This window comes from Engystomops pustulosus, chromosome 1 (assembly GCF_040894005.1).
Source record: "Engystomops pustulosus chromosome 1, aEngPut4.maternal, whole genome shotgun sequence".
NCBI lineage: Eukaryota > Metazoa > Chordata > Amphibia > Anura > Leptodactylidae > Engystomops > Engystomops pustulosus.
In genome coordinates this window covers 73,377,081-73,394,172 of record NC_092411.1, presented here as the reverse complement: position 1 = coordinate 73,394,172, position 17,092 = coordinate 73,377,081, and the positions used below count along the sequence as shown (strand labels likewise).

General features: G+C 39.0%; 1 protein-coding gene across 1 annotated transcript in view; it reads left to right on the top strand.

Annotated features, from left to right (window-relative positions):
• Positions 1-17,092, top strand: part of LOC140123961 (transmembrane protein 132D-like) — a 470,866-nt gene that overhangs the window by 379,364 nt on the left and 74,410 nt on the right. The window contains exon 5 of the mRNA XM_072144372.1: positions 8,175-8,318. Within this exon, the coding sequence (XP_072000473.1) occupies positions 8,175-8,318 (144 nt within the window). The remainder of the gene's footprint in view (positions 1-8,174; positions 8,319-17,092) is intronic.

Genomic DNA, 17,092 nt, shown 5'->3' with positions numbered 1-17,092 from the left:
ACTGCATAACACCATCAATGTCAAACATCATTTCAAATTAAAAGTTCAAGGAGTTGGCCACTTAAAATGTTTTGTATGAGTGGTAGGATAGAAGGTAACTAACCAATATATATCGATTAAAAGTTCTGCACCTCTTAAAGTCCAACTAACAATTAAACCCCTGGTTCAGAAATGTCTTTGACCTCATCAGCTGCCATTCCTGTCCTTGAGATTGAGGGTCATGTGATCCTAAACGGGCATGTGTATGCTGTTGTTTCCAGAACCTCATGAAATTATTCAGTATCATTACTGTCACTCCCCTTGAGAGCGAAGTGGATTGAGTCCCAAGATGCCCTTTTCTCCACTAGAGGGAGTGACCGTAAAAAGACTTAATGCTATCATAAGGTCCTGGAAGGTAAAGAATGCACTGATTGGTCATGAACAGTTACAGATCACATGACCGCCCATCTCCTGTCATTTTATGAACAGGAATGACAGATTAGGTGAAAGGCATTACTGAACCAGGAGTGTTGACTTTAAATTGCATGAAAGAACATTTAATAGATGTACAGGCGGTCCCCTACTTAAGAACACCTGACTAACATACGACCCCTAGTTACAAACGGACCTCTGGATTTTAGTAATTTACTGTACTTTAGTCCTAGGCCACAATAAACAGATATAACAGTTATCACAGGTGCCTGTAATTAAGCTTTATTGTTTATCCTGGTTCTTATAACAACCCAACATTTTTAAAATCCAGTTGTCACAGAGACCAAAAAAATTTTGACTGGGGTTACAATAATAAAGTATATAGTTCCGACTTACATACAAACTCAACTTAAGAACAAACCTACAGAACCTATCTTGTATGTAACCCTGGACTGCTTGTATATTAGTAAATTACCCAATATCCTGTCACCTATACATTACCTTTTTAGTATCTCTTTGTTGAATTGAAAGGGTAATATATGTTATCTTTTGTATTGATTTGATATTGCTTAATTTACATTTACGACCCAAACACAAAACACAAAGGGGTAGATTTATCAAGTGTCTGAAAGTCAGAATATTTCTAGTCGCTCATGGCAACCAATCACAGCTCCCCTTTAAAATATTCATGAGCACTGGTAAAATGAAAGCTGAGCTGTGATTGGTTGCCATGGGCAACTAGAAATATTCTGCACTTCAGACTCTTGATATATCTGCCCCAAAATGCCTGATCTAGGGGATCCACCACCATGACCCACATCATCCACAAGAACAAGGGTACCAAAGGAAACCAAAATCCTACCATAGCAGTGTGAAAGACTAGAGATGTGGTGTGGCTGCAGATTTACCGAAGACATTCACAGCACATGCCTGTGCTCTTCCTACTGATTGGTGACTGGTGTAACACTAAGAAAATGAAGTTCTAATCTTTCTCACATATTTGATAGAGATGAGCGAACATGCTCGTCCGAGCTTGATGCTCGTTCGAGCATTAAGGTACTCGAGACGGCTCGTTGCTCGGACGAGTATTTCCCCTGCTCGAGATCGAGCATTTAATTAAAAAAACACAGTGAAGAACAATGAAGAATAGAATAAAAACAGTGAACACAGTGAACACAGGATCATTTAAGTGAAAAACACAGTAAAGAACACAGTGAAGAATAGATTACAGATGTTCGGCACATCTGCTTACTTGTCGGGAGATACGCGCGGAACCGTGCGAACAAAATAGTATGTGAAGAACAATATATATGTGTGAAGAAGACATTGCAGAACACGGTGAGCAGGACAGAGACAACGAGGAGCAGCACAGAGACACCGGGGAGCAGCACAGAGACACCGGGGAGCAGCACGAAGACATGGGGCAGCGGCAGCACGAAGACATGGGGCAGCGGCAGCACGAAGACATGGGGCAGCGGCAGCACGGAGACATGGGGCAGCGGCAGCACGGAGACATCAGGTAGCGGCACGGAGCAGCACGGAGACATCGGGGCACGGAGACATCGGGGCACGGAGACAGCGGGGCACAGACAGCGGGGCACAGAGACAGCGGGGCACGGAGAGAGCGGGGCACGGAGAGAGTGGGGCACGGAGAGAGCGGGGCACGGAGAGAGCGGGGCACGGAGAGAGCGGGGCACGGAGAGAGCTGGGCACGGAAACAGCTAGGCACAGAGACAGCGGGGCACAGAGACAGCGGGGCACGGAGAGAGCGGGGCACGGAGAGAGCGGGGCACGGAGAGAGCGGGGCACGGAGAGAGCTGGGCACGGAAACAGCTGGGCACGGAGACAGCGGGGCACGGAAACAGCTGGGCACGGAGACAGCGGGGCACAGAGACAGCGGGGCACGGAGAGAGCGGGGCACGGAGAGAGCGGGGCACGGAGAGAGCGGGGCACGGAGAGAGCGGGGCACGGAAACAGCTGGGCACGGAAACAGCTGGGCACGGAGACAGCGGGGCACAGAGACAGCGGGGCACGGAGACAGTGGGGCACGGAGACAGCGGGGCACGGAGACAGCGGGGCATGGAGACAGCGGGGCACGGAGACAGCGTATCTCCCGACAAGTAAGCAGATGTGCCGAACATCTGCAATCTATTCTTCACTGCGTTTTTCACTTAAATCATCCTGTGTTCACTGTTTTTATTCTATTCTTCACTGTTCTTCACATCTGCTAACTTGTCGGGAGATAATATACGCACGGAACAGTGAAGAATAGATTGCAGATGTTTGCATACATCTGCTAACTTATCAGAAGACATTCTTTTTCAATTAAATAACACATTTTATTCCCGAACCATGGTCCCTTTGAAAAATGCTCGGGTCTCCCATTGACTTCAATGGGGCTCGTTACTCGAAACGAGCACTCGAACATCTGGAAATGTTCGGCTCGAGTAACGAGCACCCGAGCATTTTAGTGCTCGCTCATCTCTAATATTTGACAAAATAAAGATTTTATGTTGATATACTTCGTAATTAAGCAAAACACTGTTCTAGTGGCATGGTGTACCTCTAACAAAATATTCATTAAATGTTGATCAATGAAGATTACATTATTTCTAAAAAAAAACAAGTGATCATACATTGTTCTCTAATTTGATCTCCACTGTAGGAAGCATTTAATACTATGATTAATGCACAGACTAAAACTAGATTCAATTCTGTACTGGCATAGTAGTCACGATAATGCATCATAGATGCAAAAATAGTTTGCAATGGCATGTCCGGTTTAGTTGGCCATTTTGGGAAATATTGTTAAAAAATGTAATGTTTCCATTATCACTCTTGCAAATAATCTAAATCGTAATACTGCATGGATCAGGAATGTGTCATGAACTTGTGCTATGTTAGTTCAGACAAAGCATCTGGCTATAGTCAGTTTAACTCCTTGAAAAGTTAAAGGGGTATTCCCATCTGGGCATTCAAATTTAATTTAATTCATTTGTAATATGTAAACATTTCTTCAATTGGATGTTATTTAAAAAATGTTCCTGTGTGAAGATAATTTCTCATAAATGTAGCCTTGTTTTCCCCTAGAAACGAGATGGCTTCCTCTGATACAACCACCTCACATTTTGGCAGCAGTGGCCAGACCTGTGCTATCGTGTCCGGCCTGACCACTTGGTTTCAGCAATCATTACCACAGGATGGCTGTAGGATCTGCAGTAACTCCATATATTTACAAAACCCAGAGGTGGCCGTATCCAAGGACACAGTCTTGTTTATAAGGGACCATATCACTACATTTCTGAGAAATTATCCTTATTCTGGTAAAAAAAAAATGTAATAACATCTAATTGGAGAAATGTATCTATCTGGAAGATTCAAAGAAACTGAATGTGAATGCCCAGATGAGAATACCCCTTCAAAGAGGACCTGTCACCCCAAAAACATCCCCAACAAATATGCCCCCTATAATCCTCTCCCCAGTCCCTTTCTATATCTGCCATTTTAGAATGAATATAGAAGGGGGTCTTTTTGGGTGTGACAGGTCCTCTTTAAGTAATAAAGCAGATCAATTTATTGTACAGAAAAAAAACCTGATTGACAGCCCTATTTTTGGTTTGAAGATTGGTGGTTTTTTTCACAGACATTAACTTCCACATGTGATCTAACGCTACATGATTGAGAAGTGTATTTTGACAATAAAGAAATACTGCCGGTAGACTAGACCAATATGTATGATCCCAGTCATAGTGGTTCACATAAGCATCACTGTACCGTTCTAATACATCTATGTTGACCACGCTCTGCATGGTTGCTTCCCAACTAGTTCTTACAAACAGCAATAAGAGCAATTACGCTCCCAGCAGAAAGAATCATATCTTCTACATGGCTTTTATATTAGCCCTTTGTAGGTACAGCCGTGTTTGCTTAGAATAGAGCAGTTGCCACAGGGTACAAGTGATGTTAATCCTTTAAGGCAGCTGCTGAGAAGCCTGCTGTAGATGCCACATTATTTGGTGTAGAGGTCAACAAACACAAAGCACTTGACAAGTTCCTGTGTTAGAGCCTAGAACGATTGTGTTCCTTGCAGCTACAAATGTCACACGTGTCTGCTGCATAGGAGTTGAGGTGAAGGTGATACTGTCACCTTCTATGTTCCCAGAAACCTCTAGCCATGAAGTAAAAAAATGAGCTTTTGGTGGCCAGATTGTGCAGTGCTTTTGAATGGCATAATGTTATTGCCCATATGTTTTTGTTTTTTTTTTAAAAACAAGTGTGTATCTTAAAATAATCATGCATAAAAAAACCAATGTCTGCAACACTGTCTGCAATGTCAATAAATAAAACCAGGCAACTTTTACAATTGTACTAAAATTTATAATGCCATTTGGCACATTACACTTATTCTATGCCAAGGCGGCTCAGCTCTAAAAGCTCCAAGTGCTTTTTACAAACACATAGCAGCTCTTCAATTTTAAAGGGAAACAGATGCTTAAAAAGCATTTTTGGGAAAGTAATTTGTGTTACATCTGCTTGGTAATTATGATTGCTATAAAATAGAGAAAGCACTTATTACTTTTACTTGCCACTGTATGTCTGAAGGGGTATTCTAGCAGAAACTGGTGTCAATACTTTTACAAGTATGTAGCATATACACATAAAACATCTTAATGGGATACATTTGTGTAAATGCAGGTTAAAAGGCAGTACATGACTATGTATTCCTAATCGTAGAATTAAATTAGTACAAATAAAAAGATGATACATGTATCCACACAGTCAGTCCAATGAATTTCCTTATACAGGCAGTCCCTGACTTAAGAACACTGACTTACAATGTGACCTCTGGACCTCTGGATGCTAGTAATTTACTAAACTTTTATCATAGGTGTCATCGGTGTCTGCAATAAAGCTTTATTGTTTATCCATGTTCTATTGACAATCCAAAATTTTTCGAAATACAAAAAAATTTGGCTGGACATACGATTGCAAAAAATACCTGTTCTGACTTACATACAAATTCAACTTAGGAAATCTACCATGAAAATCCAGCATGGATAAACCAGGGACACTTACTTATGGATCAAAGGACTGTGACTGTGGTGATCTTCTCATATTTTTTATCCAAAATCAACTATTAAAACTATGCGATTGAACCGGATGGGCTATCCCAGTACCTCTGCAATCTCTAATTATAGGCTGTTATGCTGCTAAATAATGCAGAACAAAAATGACTGTAAATAATGGTTCAAAATGGCACTTCTGACACGCACACACAGACAACTTTAGAGATGCATAGCTGACACAGTTTTTTCTGAGCTGTTACTTTGCTTCTAAGAAAGTAGTTCAGAGATTTCATAATAAAAATAATTGCCAAAAGAATGTACATTCCATGTTTTCGATGCAGGGCACAAGGCACAGATTTACATGGTTTTTATATGACTTTTTTGATGTTGAGTTTGGTTAGAGGGTGAGCGTCTTGATCTTGTTCTCCTGAAAGACAGAGGACACATTTTGAAAACATTGTAGTCTGTACATGTTGCAGTGGTGATCTAGAATAGGATATATGATCATTCCTACTATCCTAAGAGCCATGTTCTGAATTCACTGACATAGTCCACAGATGGTGGAAAAAGTTATATAGCACTAAGCTAATATGTTGCGCTATTCTGCTTGTCTGTAGGTAACAGCAATGTTTAAAATATTTCTTGTGGATAATCACACAAAATAAAATCCACACCAATACAGCAATGCAGTGTCACAATCATGTTGGTTTATTCCACACACACACAGAAAGAAACAGAAAAGTGTCACTCACCAAAAATGTCTTCTTTATACGATTACAGCCAGGTAGCTGATTCAAAACCCTCAACAAATGTCAATGAGCCACTTTGCGCCATCCATATTGAGAACAATAGTGTCTTGGAGTGGATACTTTAACTTCTGTTGACATACAGATTCCCATTCATGGTTTCACAAATTGCAGGACTGCTCAAAATGGACCTAGCTGTTTGTTGGTGTGCAGCTTTTATCCTCTTTGCTACATGGCTGTAGAGAGGACTTTTTGGTGAGTGCCGCTTTCTTATTCAATAATTACAGGAAATTCAAACACAAACCACATGCTTGTACAATTCAGCCAAATGTTTTGGGCATAGGGTGCACACATTGTATTGATTTAGGAGAGTTATTTATCATACCCTATTGCAGGGTGGGCTTACGTATAATATTCCCCCTGCCCCTCCTGTACCCCGGAAATATCAGAAGGTTTCAGTCTCCTGATTTCTTCAGTGAATGGCTGAACAGACGCAGGCTATTGCTAGTGTGCAGGGGCAGGTGTGAGTGTCTGTGCATCAGCCCACCTTCACACTCCTCCACCTACACTTGGCGTTGAGGTGCTGTAAAGAAAATAATCGTATTTCCTGGCTTTTTAATGGTTTTCAGTGAAAGTGTAAAAACCCCTTTAATGATAGAGTGCACGGCTTCCAAGCCAAAGGCTTTTACATTGTTTACAAATATGAAGTTTTCCTTTATTTCCTTTGCAAATAAGAATGTTGGCAGCAAATCATTACATTATGTTGAATTGTATTGCACATTTACTGCAGTTTTTGAATAACCATACATCCAGCAAATATCAAAGTCGTGATCACAGAAGTAACTAGTATTAATATTAATGTATGTAGTGGAGAGGGGCTTAGAGAACGGCAGTGCTGCTTTAAACCAGGCATGATATAGAAAAACAGTGTTACATACATCCAGTTTATTTGCCAACGAAAAGCCTTGTGTTGGCAGATGACTTTAGTGTTTTGACCTAAGGTCACAAATTCTTGTCTTACTAATTTAATATATTGCCCTATAAACAAAACAGCAAATCCAGTTAAAATCAATTTTTGCAGAATGTACAGAAATATAGTAGTCTGGAATTACGGTAATGATCCTGCATTCCTGCATTAGATCTAACAAATACTCAAATGGATAAAAAACAGCTGTAATGTCTCCATGAAATGTCAGCAGCCAGTGATTAATTCCAACAAACATATTTTATCATTTTGAGATTGCAGTCGTTTGCCTGAATCACTACTTTATCAATGAACAGCAGTCTATACACAGTAGATTTATAGACATCAACTAAAGTCATATCAAACAGTATTCTGGGAGTAAGAATACTGATTAACAACTATGACAGAAATAGGTGAGCAAACTTTTCATATAAGTAAAGGTCAATAAGTCATTGTGTAGGGAGGGGAGAAGTTCAAGAATTACATTTTTATTCATATTTTACTTTGGTTTATTATGTTCTAATAACAGTATGCCTGTAACAGTACTGACCAGTTTTGTTACTTTTTATGTTTTAAAGTTGAGGAGAGTTTGGTGGCGCCTAACCTGACATTATGTTGCAGGAATAGGATATTTGAAGATCATGATCATAGATGTTTTTCACTCTATTCAAGCGTTTTACAAGTGAGACTTACATAAAATGTCATAAACTGTAAAGCATGAACTGCTTCTCTGGTGCTAATGATTGGACAGCATTAATGGCATAGGAGCAGTTAGAAGATGTGCCAATCTTATTACATGCTGCATGATAGCTTAAGTGCTATTTGGTCCCTTTTATCATCTAAACTAGTAATGTGTTGGGTGTTCTTTACAACTGTCATCATTTTGGAATAACTATAATAGTTTCTCTGCCTGACTATCTTAATAACAGTTAATTGTGAACTGTTATGTTAACAAACTAATTGTGAAAACATGGCTTTGTATTTCAGGAAGCAGAGATCCTCAACACTGCCATTCTTACGGGAAAAACAGTAGCGGTTCCTGTCAAGACTGTTGCTGTAGACAGTAGTGGCTCAGTAACTGATTTATCTGAACTTGTGGATTGTAAATCTTCTGATGAAGATGTTCTTAAGGTATGTCATCTGTTTCTCTAGATATTACTAAATGGTTCTGTTTATGGAAAAAAAATTGCATTACATCAAAAGTGAGTGTGTTTCCCTGCTTTTATTCGTGGAAAACAGGATTTGAGAACAACCACTCTCCAGAATGTCAACTAAAACCCTTCAACTAATGTTTATAATGTACTTTCGATATAGCATTGTGATATTCCTCTGTAATTTCCCTTTAAATTTGTGTGGAAAACTTTTAGAATTTCTGCCTTTTTGTTGGGCAGCGCCTGGGCCAGTTCTCGCAAAGGGCACCTTTTTATTCAAATGAACTTAAACCATGTGTTCAGTAATAAATACATTTCAGTATAAAATAAAAAAAAAAAAGTATATATATATATATATATATATATATATATATATATATATATATATATATATATATATTGTGAGACACTGAAGGGGTTGACTGTGGATGGGCGGTATGTTTCCCCTCGGTTTTCATACTATGCGAAGCCTGAGTGCTGAGGTTGTGTTGTCCAGCACCTTGGACACAGGTGATGGGAGCAGCCTAATCAGTCTGCATAAAGCCACTGAGCAGAGCTGAAAGTGTTGTCTCTCTGAAAGGAGGCTGGAGAGCACACAGCCCTGACCTCTGTGCCTGGAGCAGCGACTTATTTTATGTACTAGTGGTGAGTTAGAGAAACTCTGTTTAGTTAGCACCCTGACGGGTAGGATTTTGTTTGTTTAATGCCTGAATGTAAAGGCTGTTTTATTTTGCTGCTGCAATAAACGCAGACGAGACCTGTTTTGGACTGTACCTTGGTGTCACTGTCTTGAACTGCATCACAAAACCCCGCTACCACGGTCTCTACTGGGCCAAATCTCCCACAATATATATATATATATATATATATATATATATATATATATATATATATATAATTTGTGCTCATCGATTCTGCTTTACGCCTGCTATCACATCTTGGTTTCTATGTTAGAAATGTGTAGTGGAGAGACAATGGCAAAATTGTTGTCTTGTAATATATTTTGAAACTTATATATTGCATTTACCAGCTTTGTGCCTTTTGGCCAGAAAACGACTAAAGCCATGCTCCAAAAAACAAATATCAAATTTCCTTTGAAAATTAGTCCAATAAGATGACTCCAAAAAGCACAAAGCTTTTAAATGCGACAAACAATTTTCAAAAAGTAGCACAAGAAAAAAGACGCTGATAAATCTCCTATACTGTGTCATATTCTAAATATTGTTGCCTTGGAGATAGACCCCTACTGTTTGACTTGATTTAGTTCCCTGTAGCTGTGTAGAATTGCTGTCCAGTTGTTCTTGTAACCAAGTGAGAACATTTCTTTTTAACATTGAAATTCTTTTTTAACATTGAAAAATTGCTTCTATTGATACCTAGCAGCAAATATGATGGTGTCCTTAAAATTTGAATTTTCTTCAAATTGAAAGCAACTAATTTTATATATCCTATTTACCTACCTGTTCTCTTTTTGTAATGGAATTGTGGTGGCACAATCTAAAGTTAAGGAGAATTATGAAATTAACTGATGACAAAGCATGATGCGATATACCTTTTGATTTGGTGCTTCTTTAAAAATTTCAGGCTTCTTTTCTCATTTAACATACTAAGCTAAAACTACTAAAGGGAAAAAACACCAATTTACAAGATTCATAAAAGTATCATAATTTATATTCTTTATTTATATTGGCAAGCATGTAACAGGGGGGCCCTTCACCTGCTGTGGGCAGTATCCTATGTAGGATAATTTAATTATCTATATTGGCGCTTGAATCTTGTTATTATTGTGCCTCATTTTTATCTGAATAAATAATAAAGATTGGGGCACTTTTATGAATCTTGTACATTGGCATTGTTTCACCTTTAGTAGTTTTGGTGTGGTATGTTGTAGTTGGGAAGGCCTTACATATCCTATACACTGTATGTATACAGTTTATGCATATTGCAGTTCCTCTTTGGATTTTATATTTGTTCATTTAACAGTCTATGTCCTTAACTGCAATTTCCACTTCTATCATAGCAGGCATTGCTTTTTATGTGTGCCTATTTTAAGCAAAAGTACATTTTTCTGTTTGTATAGCATGCGGCAATGCAATAACTTCACTTGTCTAATTAGTGATAAAACATATGGATGTGTATTTCTGGGTGCTAAAGTATATTTAACAAAATGAATCAGACTACTGAAACCATCAGTAAAAGTTGTATCCAACATAATTTTATATAGTCATTTCATCCCACCAAGGGAGAGGCAAGGTACTTCTGGTTCTAGGTTTCCTTATTCAATAGATAGGCAGAACGAGCACAAGTACAAGAACTGGCCTCATAGATCAATAATATGGTCTCATAGATCACAATATAATGTGTGGTCTCTTTATTGTAAATTCATACACATCTTGAGGTCATCACAACCATTTAAAGTAGCCGAAGCAAATGTTATAGCTATCATATTGATAAAAAAAGTAGCAAGAATGGAAAAAGGTGTAAAAACATAATAGATTTACACATTTATTACTAGTACAGGCAGTCCCCAGGTTATGTACAAGATAGGTGCCATAGGTTGTTCTTAGGTTGAATTTGTATGTCGAACTACATATTTTATAATTTTAGTTCTAGACAAAAAATGTTTTGCCCCAGTGAAATTGGAGTTTCAACATTTATTGGTAAATGGTTACCAGAGGTCACAGGGGGCAGAGGGGTTCATCTGTAACTAGGGGTCGTCTGTAAGTTGAGTGTCCTTATGTAGGGGGTCCGTCTGTATTGCATCATTAACATTACACAAACTCACTATTGAGATAGAAATAACTTCCATATTAGATTTTAGTGTATATTGTTTTTTGCAGCCTTGCTCATATTTTGATTTCTTTATAACTAAGACTATGTCTGACACAATCAATAGTATACAGGCATTCTTGAATTGTAATAGAATTCTGATGATGTTACATCACTAGAACTCATTTCTGAAGTCAATCTTACAAGAAGAGTTTCCTTGTTTTTCACAGCAACCAACTTGCACATAAACCTCTCCATTATAAAAAAAATCCAGTGATTGCATTAAACTTAGTTAATTTGTCAGACAGTTCTCAAAACCTAGACCTACTAAGTACTGAACACCATATTCGTATGGTAAACCCAGCTGATTTTAAGGATGTCCTATATCACAAGGCTCCCTCATTAAAACAGATACACGTAAATGCAAGTTTTAAAACAATCCAGGCACAAGAATAAGTGTCTCCTGATGGCTTCCTCAGTTTGGCTTTGTTACTAAATAGCTATAGAGGATTGGACACTTTTTCCACTGTTTGGATTCTTTATGAATTGAGACGCAACTAAACTTTTCAGCCAAATCGTTTAAATCATGGTACCATCTGCACTGGGTTCATTTTATCCAAATGTTTCTCTTTCTTTCTGCACTTTGCATTGTGTAGAAATCAGATTTCTCTCTGCATACACTGACTGCTGCTAACTAAGAAATAGCTTCTAAATACTGTACAAACAGTTAATGGATAGTGTTAGCTCCTTATAGAGATGTATTGTCAAGTAAAAATGTCTCTAGGTATGCAAAGGGTTCACTTTCTGTCCTTATTTATCTGCCTTTTACAGACATGGCAAGGGTTTCAGAAACACAATGAACAAATGAGAAAATGTCTACCATTCGACAGTCCTTGGCCAATTTGCTGTTTCTCCATGGTTCCCAAGTTACATATCAGCTGCATATTAATTTAGGCTCCTTACAGTCAGATTTCTAGTTCTGGGCAGGGTTGGGATTCAAATTTTTAACAATAAGCTCTCTGCTTTGGGAGTGATAAGTCCGTCCCACTACACGGTGGGCAAAAAAATTATACCTACTCTAATCAACAATTCTAATATTTAAAATGCATTTTATATTAATACACTATCCCTTAATAGTACATCACATGCACCAGAGCTAACATCATAATAAGTTCTACACATACATAGCACCAGAACCAAGTCCAATACTTACAGTAAATACAACACCAGAACCAAGTTCAGTACATAAAAACAGCCGCAGAACTGAACCAAGTTCAGTAAATAAATACAGCACCAGAAACCTCAGTAGATACAAACACTACTGGAACTCAGCTGAGTTCATAAAAATAGAACCAAACTCAGTTTAAAAAATACTGATTATTGAGTGCAGAATTATTAGCTTATGTGTGTCAGCACTTACTGAAAATCCAATGACATCTGAAAGGAGTCTATTTCATGTGTATACTGTGTGACTGTGTACACAGTAGTCAATATAGTCAAAGTGCCTACCCAATGTATCTAATGTAGTCACAGTGCCTTAAAATGGTTCAGAGTGCCCTCAAGTGGTTCAGAGTGCCCCCTCTCAGAAGCTTAAACTCACATGGCCCGCACACCGTAGCCAATATTCACAGCCATCCACAGTAGCCAGTAGTCACACCACCATGCCCGCAGTAGTCAATAATCACACCAGAAGGCCCTGGCAGCTATTAGTGACAGTGTCTGTCCCCAGTAGCCAACAGATGCAGTGCTTGCCCCACAGTAGCCAATAGTTACAGTGTTTGCCCCAGTAGCCCCAGTTACTTTCCCAAGTAGCCAGTAGTCACAGTGATATAGCCAGTAGCTATTAATCATAGTGATGCCCCCAGTAGCCACAGTAATGGGCCCGATAGCAAGCAGCCACAGGGATGACCCAAGTAGCCAGCAGTCACAGGGATGCCCTTGGTAGCCATAATAATACCCCAAGAAGCCAGTAGTCACAGTGATGCCCCTATTAGCCAATGGTATATAAACAACATACTTACCTTGTGCCTCTCCTTGTGCCCTGATACAGAAGCTACAGCATAGGGGATGCGTGTTGACATCACATGTCATCACAAATTACATACACAGTATTCACCATCAAACAAGCCACATGCTGGCAGCCTGTGGGACAGGATGAGAGCTTTCAGTTTCCATGTTCCACTGCAGCAAACAAGGAGTGGGAGTTGACTCAGCGCCCTGCCACAACACTCCTGTCAATAGAGAGCCTTAATATTTGGTTTCTGTAACTAGTGTGACTAATTGCTTAGTAATTGTATGGTCTGCAGACAAAAAAGCCCTATTAGTGGATGAAAAGAACTGGACCTGTAGAGGTAGTGAAATGTCCTCTTTTTAAACTACAATTTTTTTCAATTTATTCGTTTTAACTGCTGGGATTTAACAGACAATTCAAGTTTTATATTAAATGTTTAAAGCAGGAACATAGTTTTAGTACTACTTGTTGAATCTATAACAAATTATATAAAATCTCTGGGTGTCCACAAAAGCCAATCTAAGGAGGGGGAGCTGTAGTGGGAGGGTCAGGTCAGCATGAACCAATGATAAATTATGAGCATGTCTCAGATTTTTCCACACCCCCTGTGACACTGTAGTCATTGAGGGACCCAAAGCTGCCATTGGCAGAGAAAATACCCATATCCGGACAAAAAAATGTAATGTTTTGTTGTAAAACGTCACTTTTATTAAACGTCAAATTATCAGCTGACCCGATACATCGATCGGGACGTCATCACCAAGTCCATGTTCGCCACCCCCTTGGGGCGTCACCACCAATTGGACCTATCAGCTACCTGTTTCTGGGAGGTCTTTCTGATTCTTTCTCCTTTATTGGCTTTTGGAATGGTAAGTGGGAGGAGTTTCATCTTTAAATGTTCGACGTTGTCTCGCCGCTGACACTAATAGCCCTACCCCTGATGAAGCCAGCTTGCTGGTGAAACATGTCGGGGGGGCTTAAGTGCAAATTAATTCCTTTTAATTAGCAGTACAGTTAGGCTCTGAGTCAAATCCACAGTATACAACCAGCTAGCTTGCATCTCTCAGTGACAGCATAGTGTGGCTAGCAGAACGCTATTCATTCACAGACTCCTGCTGTGTAGGGCTCTGGTCATTTTAAATGACTAACCCACATACACCTATAGGGGGTCAGCAGTCTTCTAACTTTCATTTTATATGACTAATCCACATACACCTATAGGGGGTCAGCAGTCTTCTAACTTTCATACATTAATGCTAGTGAGGCGTCTATTGGAATTTATGTAGTATTACTTTTTATAAGGATTGTGGACAGGCGAATATCTGTCACAATACCCTAGACCAAGCTACCTAAAAGCAACCCCGTATGCTGGAGATCCAGCGGAGTCTACTACTTTGCTCATCACGCCACAACTATGCCCAAGAGATCTCAGATCGCATGCATGATGTTAATGTGATACATTAGTAGTGAGTGAATACTCCTCATTGACCCATTGAGCCTACTCTACTGTGTTTTTGACTTCAATTCTCTAAAGCGTTCTGGAGTAATGCTTCCACAAACATTTTTTTTAATTTGACGTTTAATAAAAGTGACGTTTTACAACAAGACATTACATTTTTTTTGTCCGGATATGGGTATTTTCTCTGCCAATGGCAGCTTTGCGTCCTTCTGTGTAATAAACCCCCTGCCGCGACAATTGGTCCATTTTTTTGTAATATAAACTGTAGTCATTGCTCACAGCTATGTCTTAATAACCCCGTGTTAAGAAGTGACCATGCAGCAAGTAATAGAAAGTAAGCAATCAGTGTAGGGCATGCTTCAGGTTTATCATGCTTGATTTTGATAATAGAATTCCTTTAACACTGGCAACTTCCTATTGAGAGAACTGCCAATTGGTGCAGAAGATGGGAAGGAGCAAACTACAGTGGTCGTGGTCATGGACGGAAGCTAGTTGGAAAGACAGCTCTTGCTTCCACAACCAGCCATCATTTCAAAGATGCAATGTTGAAATTAGTGTAGAAAGTTAATTTTTCAAATTGTATACAATAATTGACCAATGAGTTCTGATGTGACTTTTTTGAAGTGCCCTGTCATTTGGATAAGAGGATCTGTAAAGTAAAAGTGGAAAGTGTGATTAGAAAGTATGCCAACTGATCAGCAGCCTGTAAAAAAGTGCTGTGTAGAATAAGAAGTGATGATTGGGATGCGTAATGGCTGATTACCGCTTATATGGATTGATAAAAAGTGATGAATTTATAAATGCGGAACATCTTGTGGTTTGTATTCATGAGATTTCTACCTTTTAGTCTTCACTTGGAGGACAAATTATAAAAGTTTATACAAAGTTCAGATACATTTAGCACTAGTAACATGTAGTAGATATACAAAAGTGAATAAATGAACATAAATGGTATTATCAGCTATTGTATTACACACATTATCTTCTACATTGACTAGATAACCCAGTGTCAAGGGGCAGTTATTGTAGCTATAAAGGTAATATAATCTGATGTACTTTTCATATTAATGTACGTTCAATGTCATTTGGAAGTTTTATTAATTGTTCTCATTCTGCATATAATAAAAAGCTAATAGTTTCAAATGTTTTTTTTAACAATTATAATACTGGAATTATTATTGAATTGTGAAATGGAACATAACTCCCTAAAGGGGTTTGGTCATGAAAGGAAGTTCTCAAATTTTAAACCCCTTTTCCCTATTTATGTTTAATTCATGTTTAACCCACTTACTCTACATTTTACTGTTTGTTGCTGTTTTAGCTTCTATAACTCTATGACCAGTGTAAAATTCCAGAGTGTGGACAGGGACTCTCTAAGCAGATACTTCATGATTCCTCTGTGCTATGAGATGCCGTGTGCTGACAATGTGTTTAGATTATCAGGGTGCGGGTTTATCTACACTTTTATTTAGCTTCTGAACATTCTACTAGTATCTGACACATAGAAAAAGATAGATGAGATATCACAGTCATGACATGGATATAAGATACAATGACACACTCCAGCTCCGCTATCTCATCTATAGCACACACAAAGTCAGCTCTGCAATCTCACATATAACACACACAGAGTCAGCTCTGTTATATCAACACTGTTAGTGCCGCACTGTCACCCCTACTTTATTCTTTGGGTTAGTACGATCACAGGAGTACCATTATAAATGTGTATAGGATTTATATTGTTTTCATACATTTACAAGTATTATAACCTCCAGTACAATTTTTTTTTTTTAATTTTGCCATCTTCTTGTGCTAATAACTTTTTCATACTTTGGTATACGGAGGTGAGGGTTGTGTCATTTTTTACTTTTGATGATGTTTTCAATGCTATTTTTAGGACTACATGGTCTTTTGATCACTTTGTATTAAATTTTACCCTAGGTTGTCTGATTGATCCTAGAATATACTGCCATACTACCGTATGGCAGTATACTAGGAATTTCCTCCTCATTCATTACAATGTGGGAATAACACTTAAAACAAGACAGCCTTGGGCCTTCCACAGACCCAAGGCTTTAGTGGCAACTGATCTCTGCCCCTCATTGATGTCACAGGGAGCAATGATCTTCACCAAGATAGTGGCGCCCAGGTGACAGTGTCTTTTTGCAATAGCTTGGAGCTTTGCCAGTGGCCATGGATGGGTTAACACCCGCGATCGGTGCTAGCACCAATCATGGTTGTTACCTGTAAGTGTTTGCTGCAGTATGCAGCAAAGACTTACCGGCTATGGAGAGGGCTCACGGGCTGACTATTAGGTCAGTGTCAGTAAGGGGTTAATATCACATTGTATAAGCCTATGGCAGGACTTAATGGAGGGTTGCCCTGAGATGTGTCAGCACTGTCCTTGGCTGTTGCACAGTTTATCAGGCATATGTGTCTGTTGTTTTGGGGTGTTTTTTTAAAATTTTTCTTCAACCCCTTGTAAACTTTTACTTACACCTGCTCAGGATTGGAT